The 15,798-nt window shown below is 39.9% G+C and overlaps 1 protein-coding gene across 5 annotated transcripts in view; it reads left to right on the top strand.

Moving 5' to 3' along the window:
* The window catches only part of thsd7aa (thrombospondin, type I, domain containing 7Aa), a 131,569-nt gene that overhangs the window by 65,721 nt on the left and 50,050 nt on the right, over positions 1-15,798 (top strand). For 2 of the 5 annotated variants that reach the window (XM_008421216.2, XM_008421219.2), the window contains exons 7-12: positions 3,667-3,861; positions 5,736-5,774; positions 5,871-5,906; positions 7,275-7,515; positions 9,072-9,187; positions 15,519-15,651. In XM_008421216.2, the coding sequence (XP_008419438.1) occupies positions 3,667-3,861; positions 5,736-5,774; positions 5,871-5,906; positions 7,275-7,515; positions 9,072-9,187; positions 15,519-15,651 (760 nt within the window). The remainder of the gene's footprint in view (positions 1-3,666; positions 3,862-5,735; positions 5,775-5,870; positions 5,907-7,274; positions 7,516-9,071; positions 9,188-15,518; positions 15,652-15,798) is intronic. The other 3 variants (XM_008421218.2, XM_008421220.2, XM_008421217.2) reach the window with 2 other exon arrangements.

Below are 15,798 nucleotides of genomic sequence, written 5' to 3' on the forward strand. Positions count from 1 at the left end.
CATCCATCCATCCATCCATCCATCCATCCATCCATCCATCCATCCATCCATCCATTTTCTTACACCCTTGTCCCTTAGTGGGGTCGGGAGGGTTGCTGGTGCCCATCTCCAGCTAACGTTCCTGGGCGAGAGGCGGGTCACCCTGGACAGGTCGCCAGGCTGTCACAGGGCAACACAGAGACACACAGGACACACAACCATGCACACACACACCCTCACACTTAGGGGCAATTTGGGGAGGCCAATTAACCTGACAGTCATGTTTTTGGACCATGGGAGGAAACCGGAGTACCCGGAGAAAACCCACGCATGCCCAGGGAGAACATGCAAACTCCATGCAGAAAGACCGGGGCCGGGAATCGAACCCAGAACCTTCTTGCTGCAAGGCAACAGCTCTAATTTCTGCATTCTGATTATTGAAATTTAAAAGTGCTGTGGTGCCGTTGTTCTATCACACCCATTTCAAACCGTGCCAGTTACAGCACCGTGTTAACGCTATAAAATGAACGCGCTCTATCGTGGTATCACCCATGGAGGGATTTCTTGATTTCTTTATTGAAATGGGTTTATTTTTCAGAGGGATACACAGTGAGGGTATTGTGATTTTAGCTACCAGTAGCARGAGAACGGAGCTGCACCACGAAGCTAACAGAAGCTAACAAACACTGAATAGAAGAAGAGCTGCCATCGATACAGTTGCAGCCAAGCATGATTTAATGTTACACAATACAGTTTTACCAATTTGCTCAAAGTCTAAACTGGCATTGTTGTGTATTTAAGGTGTGAAGTTTACCTTCGACCAAATGCCTCCAGAGGAATCCCAGCGCCCCCCTTTTGTAAAAATGTCCGCCAGCGCCCCCTGCCGTCCTCTGAACGCCCCCTGGGGGGCGGTACCGCCCACATTGAGAACTGCTATTCTTAAGTGCATCGTAAAGTGGTGCATATGTTAAGCTGTCATAAACACGCATAATGCTCCTCTGTGTACCTTAGTCCACTAGAAAAAGTTGTCCAGAAAACTTGTCCATGTTTAAAAGAAGCTTATCCTAGCTACTAGTATGCACCATACTGTGCATTCTAGTAGAATTCTATTAAAGTGGTTCTTAACCTTTTTTGAGGTACCGAACCCCCCAGTTTCATATGCGCATTCACCAAACCCTTCTTATTCCTCCTCCAATCCCGCCCCCCCATTCAGTGCTCCTCCGCAGCACTGATTGGCTAAGCAATGTAACGTGATCCTCTGCAGCAAGTGATGGCAAAGCGGGGCGTCATCACGACTTTACACAAGTGTGTCTTTATCTCCGCGGCAGAGGCACCACCGAACCCCTGAGACCGACTCACCAAACCCCTGGGGTTCGATCGAACCCAGGTTAAGAACCACTGACCTAGAATATTATTAGAAAACCTTTTTGTTACTAGGATTTGAACTTTGAAAAACCCTCCTCCTTTTTTAACCACCTGAAGTAAGCACAAGCACCACAACAAACACCTACAACAATACTCACACCTACACTCACCCCTCTCCATCTCTCTCCTCTCTCCCTTCCTTTCCTCTTCCTTCTCTCCCTCCTCCCCTTCTTTCCTCCTCTTTATCTTCTCCTCACTCCCCTCTCCCCCCTTTCTTTCTCTCCCTCCTCCCCTCCTTTCCTCCTCTCTCTCCTCTCTCCCCCTCCTCCCACTCTCCTTCCTCTTCTTTCCTTCTCTCTCTTATTCTTTCTCCCCCTGTACCCCCTTCTTTCTCTCCCTCCTCCCCTTCTTTCCTCCCTTTTCTCTTCTTCTTCTCTCTCCCCCTCTCCCCTCCAATTCCTGCTCTTTCCCTCCCTCCTTCCCTTCCTTCCTCCTTTCTTGCTTCTTCTCTGTCCCTCCTCCCCTGTATTTTCCCCCCTCACTCTCCCTCTTCTTCATTCTATTCTTTTCTCCCCTCTCTCCCCCGTTACTCTTCTCCTCCCTCCCCCCTTTTCTCCTCCCCCTCCCCTCTCCTCCTTTTATAAACCCTCACCAAGTCTTTATCCTTACCATAACCACTCCCTCTTCCTGGCCTAAGCCTAACCTCCCCCACCCTTCCTGGTTTGCCTCCCCCTCTCTCCCCCTTTCTAACACTTCAACAAGCCTTTATTCTTACCCTAACCACTCCCTTTTCCTTGCCTAACCCTAACCTCCCCCAACCATTTCTCCCCCTTCCTCCCCCCTTTTTCTCTCACCCTCTCTCCCCCTTTTTCTAACCCTTCACCAAACTAGTATCCTTGCCCTAACCACCCCCTTCTCCTTACCTAATCCTAACTTCTCCCACCCTTTTCTCCCCCCTCCTCCCCACTCTCTCCTTTCTTCCCCGCTCCCTCCCCTCTCTTCCCTTTCTCTTTCTTTTCTCATACAATTTTTCCCCCTGGTTTCATATATATTTTTTCTTCACATCCCAATCTCCTCTCCTTTCTACTGCACAGTGCATAACAAAACACTACAAGCTCCGCTTGAGCCCAGCTTAAACGGAGCATCAGCACCCACGGGAATATGCCAGCCATATTCCATGCACCTTACACAGCACATACAAACCAGAAGATGGCTCCCTGGAGCACACCGCAAGCACCATACACCGGCCACAAAGATAGTACCCTGTTGCTCAAGATGGTTCCTGATCTCGAGTGAGAGTGAGGAAGCAATATGAGCTGGAACCAATCGTGGTGGGCCCGCGTACCTCGAGAGTGAAAATTCTCAAACTTAAGTGAAACCCAGTAAAAGTGCATACTGTGTCTGGAAGCCAATAAAACTCTGTGCCGCCTCCCCAGCCAGCACACTTTATTTGTCCAGATCAGAGGGGTCAGCGCAGTGAAAACAGATGGAGGAAGCTGCTGCAGGAACAGATGTGTAAAAAGGAAAGAAGCCTCACCCAATCCAAGCAACACCACCATGTTCTCCATCAGCTCAGAGAGCTTACAGTCCAGGCAGACATTCAGAGACAACAGGCGATCGGCTTGCCCGGCATCTGAAACTTTCAAGATTCATTCCCTGACTACTCCGATATGACATGCAACAATGGACTTTGGGTTAGATAAAAACTTTAAAACTGGAAATCAAGTGAAGAATCATGTGATTTGTGTCATGGCATGAGAAACCAAAACTCAAATTTGAAAGAGCATAATCTTATTCAGATGGATGCAATATCTTATCAGATGTACAATAACCAAAAAAGTACCTCCTTTAACTATGGAAATAAAAAATGACATCTGACTGGGATAGCACTGCCATTTTTTGTGTTTTAGATATCTACCAATCCTAACTGACACTGCAAGTAGCTACCACTTGATGACATCAAATCTTTTTCACGTTGAATGAGTTCTTCAATCAAATCAAAACTCTTATTCTTGAGCAAGCAGCCAAGAACAACAATTTCCTCTCCATTTTTTGAAATACAACATAAAAAAAAACAACAAAAAAAACTTTGTAGCTTTTGCTTACAACTCTCCACGTTACAATAACAGTCCATTAGCAATTTTTTTACTAGTTCCAAAATGAAAAGATTAAACTGATGGGATACTGTCAGCCATCCAGCATACATCCTGACGCTGACAATCTCCACTAATTTCCCATCATTAGTGGAGAATGATGGGAGAATATCTGAAGTGGAGAATTCTCTTTGTAATATCTAAAACATGTTTGTGTCTTCTCATCCAGGTGAAAAAGTAGGGAAGCAGCTCTGCCGGGATGCCATCCTTCCAATGCCTACCATCTGTGAGGTGCCTTGCTCCAAGGACTGCGCTCTAAGCCCTTGGACTCCCTGGTCATTTTGCTCCCACACCTGCTCTGGAAAAAACACAGAGGGGAAGCAGACCCGAGTGCGTTCCATACTTGCTCATAACGCAGGAGAAGGTGGGAATTCCTCAGACCTCCATAGCAGAATTAAGACAGGCCTTCATCACTATAAAACCCAATAAGTTATGAAATGATTTGGGGAAACCGGTTGTACAAATTGAAGTTTTGAAACACAAACTATTTTAGTTTAATTACATGATAAGAGTTTAAAGAACCCAACACAATAATGGAAAGGTAGCTCAAATGCGTAATATCCATTTTATTTAGTATGTTGCAGTTTAAACCATTAATTATGTTGGACTAAACCAAATAAAAATACTGTTCAAAACAAAAATATTCAAACTAAATGACAGGCACTTAAGAGTACTTAAGAGTAAATGAGTTTTTTTCATTTTCGGATCTACTCAACTCAAGTTATAAAAGTTACTGTTACTATTCAGCAGAAGTGAGTACAAACAACAAACTTCCTGCAGTAAGAACAGTGAACACGGAAACTTAAAGAGGTCTAATGGGATCACTGGAACCTAACCTGATAGCATCTGTGTATTTTGGTGTCACGGAGACAGATACCAAAATAATAATAATGTGTATCTGCTTACACAGTTGGTTGGTTTAAAATCACAAGCTGTTTCATAGTCCATAAACAAAGTCCAACTTTCTTTTGGCCTAACAATGCACCAAAATCAACACAGCCCATAAATAATCAAAATAAGCATTAATTGTATTCTTTTTTCATTTGTTTATTCTAATTTTTGGAATGGTCAACATTTTTTGGATTTCTTTAGGCATTTGGTTATGTGGCGACACTAGATGAAACTCAGATTTTGAGATTTTGTGGAATTTAAGTTTTAATAAGTTGCTCAACAACGCCACCCTGGGAATTTCACCCAGGAAATATTGCTTTTTGTTTAAGGCACACAGGTTCAGTTATGCAATGATTGAGACATCTGAGGCAGTTTAAAATTTACAAAAACCATTAAATTCTTTTGAAAATGTTCTTTATGAATAAAACACAAAGGAAAACAAAAGAAAAGCAAAGCAACAACTGCAAAACAAAACAAAAAAAAAACAGTTAACCAATATAACAACCTTAAACCTAATAAAAGAAAAACATCAGTCTGGCTAAGTAAACAACTAAGAACAAAAAGGGCTGTAAGCAAAATAAGTAAAGAAATAGAAACTTATTAACAATAGAAAATACAAATTAAAAACATCAGAACCAGGCGTGACTCTCTTGCCACGCCACAGCAGGAGGCAAAGTGGGCGAGCCGATGCCACACACCACTTTAATGGAGGCGGCTGAACGCCACCGCAGTCCGACTTTAAAAAAACAAATGACAATGCAGAAATCAGGGAGAGGAAAGAGGCAGAAATCCAGGACACGAAAGCAGACAGAGCAGCAATGGTCCAACTATGGGGGAGACCTATGAAAGTTAATTAGTCACCATTTGAAATAAAATTGCAACAAACTGGAGCTTAGATGAGCATTAATTTCTTACCTGCCGATCCACACAAACACACACACACACTCGCAGGACGAGGACGAGAGCAGCACAGTGGCGGTTTACCTACGATAACACTTCAATTTAGATGTTCTGACAAAGATCAGCTAGAGTGCAGGGAGAGAGAGAGAACACCTACCACCAGGATATCAGAGCAGCATGCCCCAGTTGGCGATTTGTTGCTGCCAGAACCCACAGGACACAAGCCACACAGTGGGAGCACAAAGAAGACATGTCTGACTGAACGCAGCAGCTCCTTATATACCATGCCCACTTTAACAACCGGAACTTCTCACCTGGAAACTCTTTGTGTAGAATTATGTATATTTCTATACCACTACATTCAGATCGTATAGAGAGCTGATAGTCCACTTTATGCACATAACTGTGTCTCTGTGCATAAATTGTTTCTTGTGTCTCATTATACAGTGACTGCTAAAGTTGTGGCATGGGTTTCTGTGATGCAGGGTAAGAATTTACTTTTCCTAGAACTTAACTTATGGCTGTAGAAAAAAAGAGATGTTGTGCTTTGGATATACACAGATTTCTTTTCTTTTGTTCAAGGTCCTTCGCTATTGTCGCTGGTCCAGCCAGTATTTGGTATATCTATATTTGATGTTTTTAGGCACCAGATGTGATTTTTGTTGATGTTTTAGCTATAGAGTATTTTTTGCTGTCTGCTGCCACAATAGATTCCCTTTTCTTGTAGAAATATTATCCTTTCAGTCCTTTTCACGCACTTCAAATCCAGAACTAACAGGTGAACGCAGCTGATCACCAATGAAATCTCCACATCTACTAATTCTCTGGGTTTCTGGGGTCTGTGATATAACGTCTCTAAAGCAACACTGAGTGTCAACTATTTCTTATTCCAAAGCTAAATAGAATGGTTGTAAACAGGATAATGGAAGAGCATTGTTGTGGTACTATGCTGAAGGTAGCAGGTCAGAAAGGGAAGGAGCTTCTTAAAGAAACAAAGGTCAATTTCAAGGCTTCAAATTTCTAAGTCATGTATGATATATACATAATTTTTATGACAATTGAAAATAACATAGTTACTTGATTGTGTCATAATGACATTAAGGCCAAATGAGCACAAGCAGGGAAAATGCTGAACAGCTTTGGAAGAGAGCAAACAGAGAGACTGAGAGAAGGAGATTTATTACCTCAGAGAGAACTGAACTACACTCAGAGAAACTGCAAACCAAGGTGAAAATGACTAACTCATCTAAAAGAATGAATCAAAATAAACTGAAAAGAGCTCAAAAAATAACTACAGAAACCAATTTAACACAAAGAATGAAATGAATTTTTAAAAAAATTAATGAACCATTTTACACTTTTGATATTCAAAGTGAGCAAAGTCTGAACTGTCATCTTATTTTCACCAGAGTTTCAAATCATTTGAAATGTGACATAATTTTGCACAGGAGGAGGTTTGAAGAAGAAACATTTAATGTAAATTGTGGAATAATCATGCAGAATGAATTACTTTCATAATAAGCAGTCGTTCAAACCTGCAGGGTTAACATAGCCATTGTCTGTAAAATTAACACTTAAAAAAACAAAGATACTTATGTTGAAATAAGTTGTAAGATTTTTAGAACAAACTTTCAAAACAATGTCTTAGGTTATGACCATGATTTGGCATCAAAGACAATTTTCTTTCTCTACCTGTGAAATCCAACAAACTTAAGATGACAAATGAATTAATATTAATAAAAGCAGACCAAGATCACAGAAGGGGTGCATGCTAAATGTATATGTATCTATAGTTCTTTACACTTATTTCTGCGCAATGTCAAATTAAAGTAAAATCAATACAAGTAAGCTTTAAACTCTCCTTCGGTTTTGTCTTCTTCATCCCTTCATATTCAGATTTATACATGCTGCCAAAAAGGATGAAACCAGGTATTTTTGTAAGTAGTTAACCAAATCTACTTGCTCTTTGTTTTTGTTGTACCTCAGGAGGACTCCAGTGTCCCAATGTCAGTGCACTGCAAGAGATGAGGAACTGCAATGAGCATCCATGCACTGTGTATCATTGGCAAACGGGTCCCTGGGGGCAGTGCATCGAGGACTCTTCAGGTCCAAACACTAACACGTCTTTGGGGAGAACGCGTGGCGATGACATCTCATGCTCAGTGGGAATGCAAACCCGCAAAGTAATTTGTGTCCGAGTCAATGTGGGCCAAGTTCCTCCTAAAAAGTAAGATTTCTCATCATTCATAAGAAATACAGCAGGTGACAAAATAAGTCTGCGTTGGACTGGCAACCTGTTCAAGGTGACCCGCCTCTTGACTTTTGACCGCTGGAGACAGGCATCAGCACCCCTCAGGACCTCAGCAATAAGTGTGTAAGATAATGGATGGATGGACAAAATAAGTAGTGCTCTGTTAGAGATTTATTTTTTGTCAAACTTAAATGCTTCAGATCATCAAACACAATTTAATATAAGACAAAGATAAGCTGAGCAGTGATAAGCTGAGCAGTGCAAAAAGTAATTTTCAAATGTTGATTATTTTTAAAAGAATGTTGTGTACAATGTGGAAACAATGAAGTGTGACTAAAAGAGAAAAATACATCTAAAGCTTTTTAGATGCAAGTGTTTCAACAATTTTCATAGCAGACAAAGAGCATGTGTTTTATTTGGTTAAAAATTGACAATGTAATATTCAAAGTCTAATAAAGAGAAAGAGAAGCAGATGCATATCAAGATTTTTCATCTTTTTCCAAGGGTGAGAATTCATTGACATTGTGGCTAACTGGTGTTAGTTGAAAGTTCTAATGTCTGATTTGATTTATGTTCAGCTTTTATTTGCACATGAAACAAAATTATTCATAAATACATGTTTTTATAATTTGAGGACTTATTTTATTTAAATGAAAGAACAACTTTGGTTTGCTGCCATATTTTACATATTTCTCATTTTGCTGTGTAGTCTAAAGGTTAGTGTGTCTAGTATCTGTTTGCTGATAGACAGATGAGCTTCTGAGCTTCTCGCCAACTGTTTTAAGCATCTCCCTCTCTTTCCCTTCCTGGAGGCAACTGCTGGGAACATGAATTATCTGTTTATTTATTCAACACAACAGTAATATTATTCTGGCAGCCGAGCCACATTATTCAGGTGAGCCCTCCCAGCCCCCATGCTGTGTGTGGAAACTCATCTGGCTTTTTATGCGTGTGCTGACACCTAAATCGAACAGGACACACTGCTTACTGAGTCTGCTGCCTTGGGACACACTTACACATTAACAGAAATATGAAGAGTTGCTTTTACTGAGAGCCCTAACTGCTGCCCACATTAGGGGCACTGCTACCTGCAAACATCAGACAGTAGAACATATTTATGCACGTGTCAGTGGTTTTATCAATGTTTTCTATTTGGCTTTCAGAATATATATATACTGCTCAAAAAAATAAAGGGAACACTTAAACAAGACAATATAACTCCAAGTAAATCAAACTTCTGTGAAATCAAACTGTCCACTTAGGAAGCAACACTGATTGACAACGGGGACCCTCGTCGGGTCAATCAGTGTTGCTTCCTAAGTGGACAGTTTGATTTCACAGAAGTTTGATTTACTTGGAGTTATATTGTGTTGTTTAAGTGTTCCCTTTATTTTTTTGAGCAGTGTATATATATTTTTTAATTAATTTATACTTATTGTGACGCTTTACATAATTCAGTAAATGTTGGATTTGTCCACTTTTTACAGGCTCTTGGTGTATCTGAACTAAGCACAGCAATTCTACTCTTCCAGGTGTCCAGAGAGTCTCCGTCCAGACACTGTAAGGCCGTGCCTGCTTCCCTGCAAAAGAGACTGTACTGTCACCCCATACAGTGACTGGAGCTTCTGCCCCCCGGTGTGTCAAACAGGTAACTATAGCACACATTAAAGTTCTTTACAAGATGCAGCATGAGCCACATTTAGGCGTGTCAAGACAAGGAGTTTGATCAGGTGTGATGAAGCATACTCTAATTAACAACTGATGCAACTAATGCTGTAGTTGATGTAAATTATTAGTAGACCAGCAAATAGGCATCATAGCAAAACAAACACTTGTCCCTTTATCAACACATTCTGTTAATATAACATTCCTCCTTGTACTGAACCTTGTCTTTTGTCTAAATCTTAACATGTGTTTCACAGTAGCATAATGCTACACATCCCTCACTCCCCATCCACTTAACCCACAATCAGTTTATAAGAGCTATGCTGCCCTTTAGTCCATCAGGCTTCTAAAAACAGCTCTGCATCATGAATGCCCAGACCTCTGTTGGTTTATTAACTGTGATGTGATACAGTAAACATGTAGATAACAGAAAGGCCTCCATTTCCTACAGCATGACAAAGGGTAGGTGGTACTTTGTAGTTACTGAATCAACCATCGACATCTTTGCCTGTTGGCAAAACGATGCAGTCAGTCCAAAAGTGTCTGTAGAACTGTGGAATCATGGTGTCCCAGGGCAGGTATGATGGTTAAATAACTAAACATGAGAATTGTGTCTGAACTACTCAGTCAGTTAAAAGTGCAACACAGTTCAGTTCCTTTACAAAAAGAACTGCATATTTTTTATATCCTGATTTACACTGTAAATTCATTTCCACTGTGAAATCAAATAAAATTAAATAAATCAAATAAAAAAGCAAACATGAACTCAGAGAGGCTATTGAAGAATGTGGACTGTAGACAATCTGCTTTCCCAGGTAGCACAGAATGATTGAAACAACATTGAATCAATGTCAGCCAGAAACATTGAATCAACGTTGAACRCTGACATTGAAACRACATTGAAAGTGGTCGGTGACTTGTATGTTGAATCAACGTTAGGGTTTCAACCATAACTGACATATCAATGTTGATTCAACCATCATTTGTATGTCAATTTACATGCATATGTGTTGATTTTACATTGAATCAGTTAGGAATCAACATTGATTCAACCTTCATCTGAATGTGAATCTATATGCAGATTTGGGTTGATTTCATATTGAATGAAAGCTAAGGATTTATGTACATTTTTAGGTCTGATAGGTCTACATAACATACCACTAAAAGTTTCTTCACTGGTGTTAAACACTATATTATTGGCAGATCATGGGTAAACTGTACAAAAGTTTAAAAATGACAACATAGGTTTGATATAACATTTTATTTAAGAAAAGAGGGACAGATCTTTAAACATATTTGACTCATTTTTGACTGTCAGAATAACAGCCTAYTGTCCACAGAAGAACAGAGTCCATGAGRTTAARCTTTGTACTGTATGGACCAGGGAAACGGTACAAGTGGTAACCGCAGTTTCACTCTGGTTGGCGTCACTTTGATTCCTTGTGATGTCTTCCTCTCATTCTGGCGTGTAATGAAGCCACTTCTTGACAGTTTTACTGCAGTCCTCAAGAGTCAGCTATTGGTCAAACTGCAGAGCAACAGCTGAAAAACGCAAAAATAAAAGTGAGGAAAGTGCCGGTTAGAAATATGATAAACATTTGAAAAGTTCTGAAAGACATTGAAAGATTAAACAGTGTACTGGTTACAGGTCTGAGAACAAATACTAACCATATAGTTCCCCATGTACACTCACTGTCAAGTAAATTTTTATCTTAYTTGTTCATTAATATTTATCTTAATGTTTAYGYATAMAACTACATTTACCTATGAAGCTGCAGTCTAGTGTTGGATTTATGATGCTGCACTCATGTTAAAATGAGGGAATCAATATTTAAAATATAGGCTGCTTATCAGAAAACCTAAAGATAAAACTCAGGGAGGATCAGGGTTTATTTAACACACCAGAGACAGATAAATAAAGCAAAAGGTGATTTATACTGCAGTTGGAAAAATTATTTATGATTTATACAGAATAAACTTCCATCAAATAGCTGGTTTAATCTTCAATCAACTACAAATATTTCCAAATAAGTTTATTAAATTCATTACAAAATGTCCACGTGCTGATAAAGATCCCACACCAGTAATAATTGTCCAGTTCAGTTTAACCAGTTACCAACCCAAGAATCAACAGACTGAATCAGTAATTAGCAGGTTTAGTTCAGTGTTTCACCTGCCTTACATGTTTTAAGTGTTTCCTTTCTGCCTCACCTGGATTTAATCTGTGGATGATTAACAACCTTCTGCACTTCTTGATGGCTGCAGACGGTCATGCAATTATCTAACTCAGTTGTTCTGGAGGAGAGACACATTTAAGCATGTCCCTAAGCACATCATAATAAAAAATGAAAAACAAGTGATTACTATCACAACAATTTAAAGCCCACCTGGAGCAGCCAGCCTTACACTTCCTTGTCCACCACATGTTCTCCCAGACCAAACAATARGCCCCGCCCTATTTTAAAAACTCAAATCTCACAAAATCTTGCAGTATTTCATACTTAGGCCTGAAGCGGTGGGCAGGATGAAAATAATACAAAATGAGACATGACCTCAATTATTAAAAATATCTGTTTTGCCCCAAAATAACCAGGATTACTAGTGATGAGTAAATGAGGCGTCATGAGGCGTTTCGACTCATAGCAACACTGTATTGATACTGTGTCGATACTGTGTCACTCAATGCTGACACCTGCTGGACATTAAAAATTCCTACAGGCAACGTAGTGATTTGATGACCAAGTCTATAAATTAAGATTTAAGTCTTTGTATTTTATTGAATATTATATGTTGTATTAAGTCATATCTTCAGTTACATTTAAAATATATTTGATATACAATTAAAAAAGAATGTGAACATGTACCATAAAGTGAAAATTTAAGTGAATGTGTTTGGAATGAGGATGCATGGACTGTTTTTTCCTACATATTTTTATTTTAAAAAAAAAGTTTGTACAACCTTTTGAAATTAAACTTGTTACGCTTTTTTCACAAAACTTCTGCTGTAGAAAAAAATTAAGTAAACATTACATTTACAGCAAACCCTTGTTTTTCTTAGGGGTTGCGTTCCGAAAATAACCCGTGATATGCGAAATCCGTGAAGTAGTTACCTTTATTTTTTACAGTTATTACACAGCATAAATAAATACTCTACATTGAAACGAAAGAACAAAACCTGTTTTCAGGTCAGCGGATGTGCGTGTGCATCAATCGGGCCTTAATGCGATCCGGAGTCATGTCATTAAAACATCTCCTCCAACCTGCCCCGCCAGATTCACAGCTGTATCTACGGCAGAGCGATGGATCTCGTCAAGCGAACCACAGGTCGGGTTTTGCTGCCTCTGGCCACAGTTTTTTTTTTTCCAGCAAACATTGAAAGTTTCAGTTTCCATCTTCTGAGTGGCCAATCTGTATTAAACACCGTAATGTTATTGGCACTCAGGTACCGCGGAGACTGTTTTTACCAATCATATGATCAATTAGGACAAAGAACACTGTGGAAAAAAAACTGCACAAAAAAATCTGCGAAGCAACGATAACGTGAAAAGTGAACCGCGTTACAGCGAGGGTTCACTGTATATGAAATTTATAGAAAGCAACTGAGTAATTTCTAGACTGGCTGTATATCTGAGTTTATATCTGGGACTTCATTCTCGTGCCTGGCCTCATAATGCCTCAGCATCAAAAAGGTGGATTTATTTAAATAAGACAGTTTAGTTAAACATATGCGACACTTAACCTGCAGAACATAATATGAAAGTAAACTAAAAGTCAGTTTCAGCTGAATTTGGCTTCACATAGATTAAGCAGAAACTGACAAGAACCGGATGAAACGACAAAAATGAAGACAAATTTATTTTCCAATATAAGATCAAAATGGTCCCACACTGTGGAAACCTTTCCTTTGAAGCTGCTCCATAGATGATAATGTAAAAAATCAAGAATTTGTTTGGCAAATGCTTTTGACAGATTCGCTTCCTTATAAACACAGTTTGACATCCAGTGTCATTTCGAAACAGTTCCTGTATCGGTCACGTAACTTGCTGAAACCATACGCGCACCGACACAGGTGTTGGTCTATGGGCTTGATGCATGCGCCGGCGCGTTGGTGTTGCTGGACCGATCACTAAGGATTACTATGGGCACAAAACAATGCAGTTATTTTTCAATAAACACATTTAAGAACAAAGTAATATTGAAAAACTTACCATAAAACTGCTCAGAGGAGAATTCAATTCAGAAGCYGGTTGCAAACAAACCAGCAGCAAAGTGGCTGTTTGGTTGGGACAAACCACTAGTGTAAAAAGGGGGAGTCGGACTGTACAACTCCTAGTAGAGACTTGTAGATGTTTTTGTGTCAACATATTATGCACAGTCTGTAATAATATTTACAGATAAGTGAGAAAATGTACATAAAGGAATCACAACCCAATGTTCTCAACATATAGTGTGTAATTTGAAACATGATTAGTAATAAAATGTTCTGACCCAGAGCTCAAGGATGGGGGGAGGGAGGGATGAGAGGTGAAGGCTGGGAGAAGCAAGTGGGTGTGGGGAGTTTTGGGAGTGAGTAGGGGGAGATGAGGAGGTGATGAGGGGTGCAACAAACTGCACAGATTGCACACATGGAGGCCTTAGTCCAGGGGTGGGCAATCCTGGTCCTCGAGGGCCAGTGTCCTGCAACTCTTAGATGTCTCCCTGGCAGAACACACCTGGATCCAATAGCTGAATCACCTCCTCTGTTCAGGCAGGTTCTCCAGAGTCCTGCTAACGACCTTATTATTTGACTCAGGTGTGTTGAAGTAAAAGAAAAAGTTGCAGAAGACCGGCCCTTGAGCCCCAGAGCTCCCCACCCCAGCCCCAGTCCCTGACGTAACCGTCGCAGGCTCGATTCCTGGCCTTGGCAACCTTCGCTGCATGTCTTCCCCCTTCTCTCAATACCCCCTTTCTTGTCAATTGACTATCAAATAAAGGCCACTAGAGCCAAAAAAATCTTTAACAAAATAAAATGTGAAAATTTAAAACCCTCACCTAAAATTAAAATTGTTTCACTCAGAGCCCAAGGAGGAGGGGAGGAGAGTGGAAAGGGGGAGGAGATTGAGGGGTAGATGGGCCCAGCTGAGGGGTGGGTTGTGGGGGGGTAGGGGTGTGTGTAGAGGGGCGTGAAAAACAGCTTCCATTGATTGAACATTTAGATCACGAGTTCTTCCCCAAACCTTGTCCTCAAGGCAAACTGACCTGCGTGTTTTTATTTCAGCAAAACCCCGTTAATCAGACATCAATTAAAATCATGTGTGCCGAATTAGGGAAATGCCTAAAATTTGCAGGGCTTGGAGGACCAGTGCTGAAACACACTGGATTCACTTTGACTTTACTTGAAATAATTAAGTTCGATACCACATTTGTGTCCCTCGTCTGACACAATGACCCAAGCTAATCAGGGACAGGTTCTCTACTAAGCCACTGTGGCTCTGTGGGTAGAGCCCTGTAGATCACTGCAGTGATCAGAAGGTTGACAGTTCAATTCCAGCTCCCTCCTGCCACATGTCAATATGACCCCTGGGCACTTAACCCCAACTGATCTGTGCATTAAATAAATGTGTGATTGTGACTCTAGTGTAAAGCGCTTTCAGTGGTCAAAATGACTGAAAAAGTACTATGTAAGTTTATTTACCATTTTTAAAGTAAACTAAATGATTTGAGTAAGATTGACTTAAATCTGTTATCTTAAACATAATTTATTTTTAACAAATTTATTAAGTAACAAATTGAGTTGGATGATTATAATACATTGAATTGGTTAAACTTAAATTAAGTTGGATAAATTTAATAAATTCAGTTGGATAAACTTAATTGAATTGCTTGTTACCTACAGAAGCAATTCAATTAAGTTGGTTCAACCATTTTCTTTTTAGAGTGTGTTTTATAGTCGATCCACCGTCATTTGTCGACTTCAACCAAAAATCAACCATTAATTAGACCTTGACATTTCAGCCATCAGATTTCAACCACAGAAATGTCATCAAATTTCAACCMAAAACAACATTGATTCAATGACACAGTTTCAACGGTTTGATTGGATGGTTGTTTGATAGTTGATCCACCGTCATTTGTCGACTTCAACCAAAAATCAACRATTCTAACTATTTTTCAACGTTGATTTAACATCGTGTGCTATCTGGGTTACTTATGTTTATGTAATTTTTTTTATGCTAATGGTAAGCTTTTGCATTTTTCACTCTTATTAAAGATTTAAGCTAAAATGCTAGAGCTTATGTTGTTTACATAAAGTGTTCTTCTGTGGTTCTCTTCAGGTGGAAAGACTAAGAGTAAACAGTACAGGAAGCGGATGATCATTCAGTTACCAGCTAATGGAGGACAGGACTGTCCTGAGATTCTGAGTCAGGAAAGAGAGTGTGAAGCACCATCTGTCTGTCATGGCTACAGGTACATTCTCTGACTTACCAGCATTACTTATGTCCTGATTGTGATTATCTAGTGGTCTCCAATTTAGCCTTTAAGATCTGCTGCAACCCTGCTCTATCACACTTGAGTCCAATGGATGTCTTGCTTCCAGGCCTTAGATGTTTTGCT

Source organism: Poecilia reticulata, linkage group LG11 (assembly GCF_000633615.1).
Source record: "Poecilia reticulata strain Guanapo linkage group LG11, Guppy_female_1.0+MT, whole genome shotgun sequence".
NCBI classification, from domain to species: Eukaryota; Metazoa; Chordata; class Actinopteri; order Cyprinodontiformes; family Poeciliidae; genus Poecilia; species Poecilia reticulata.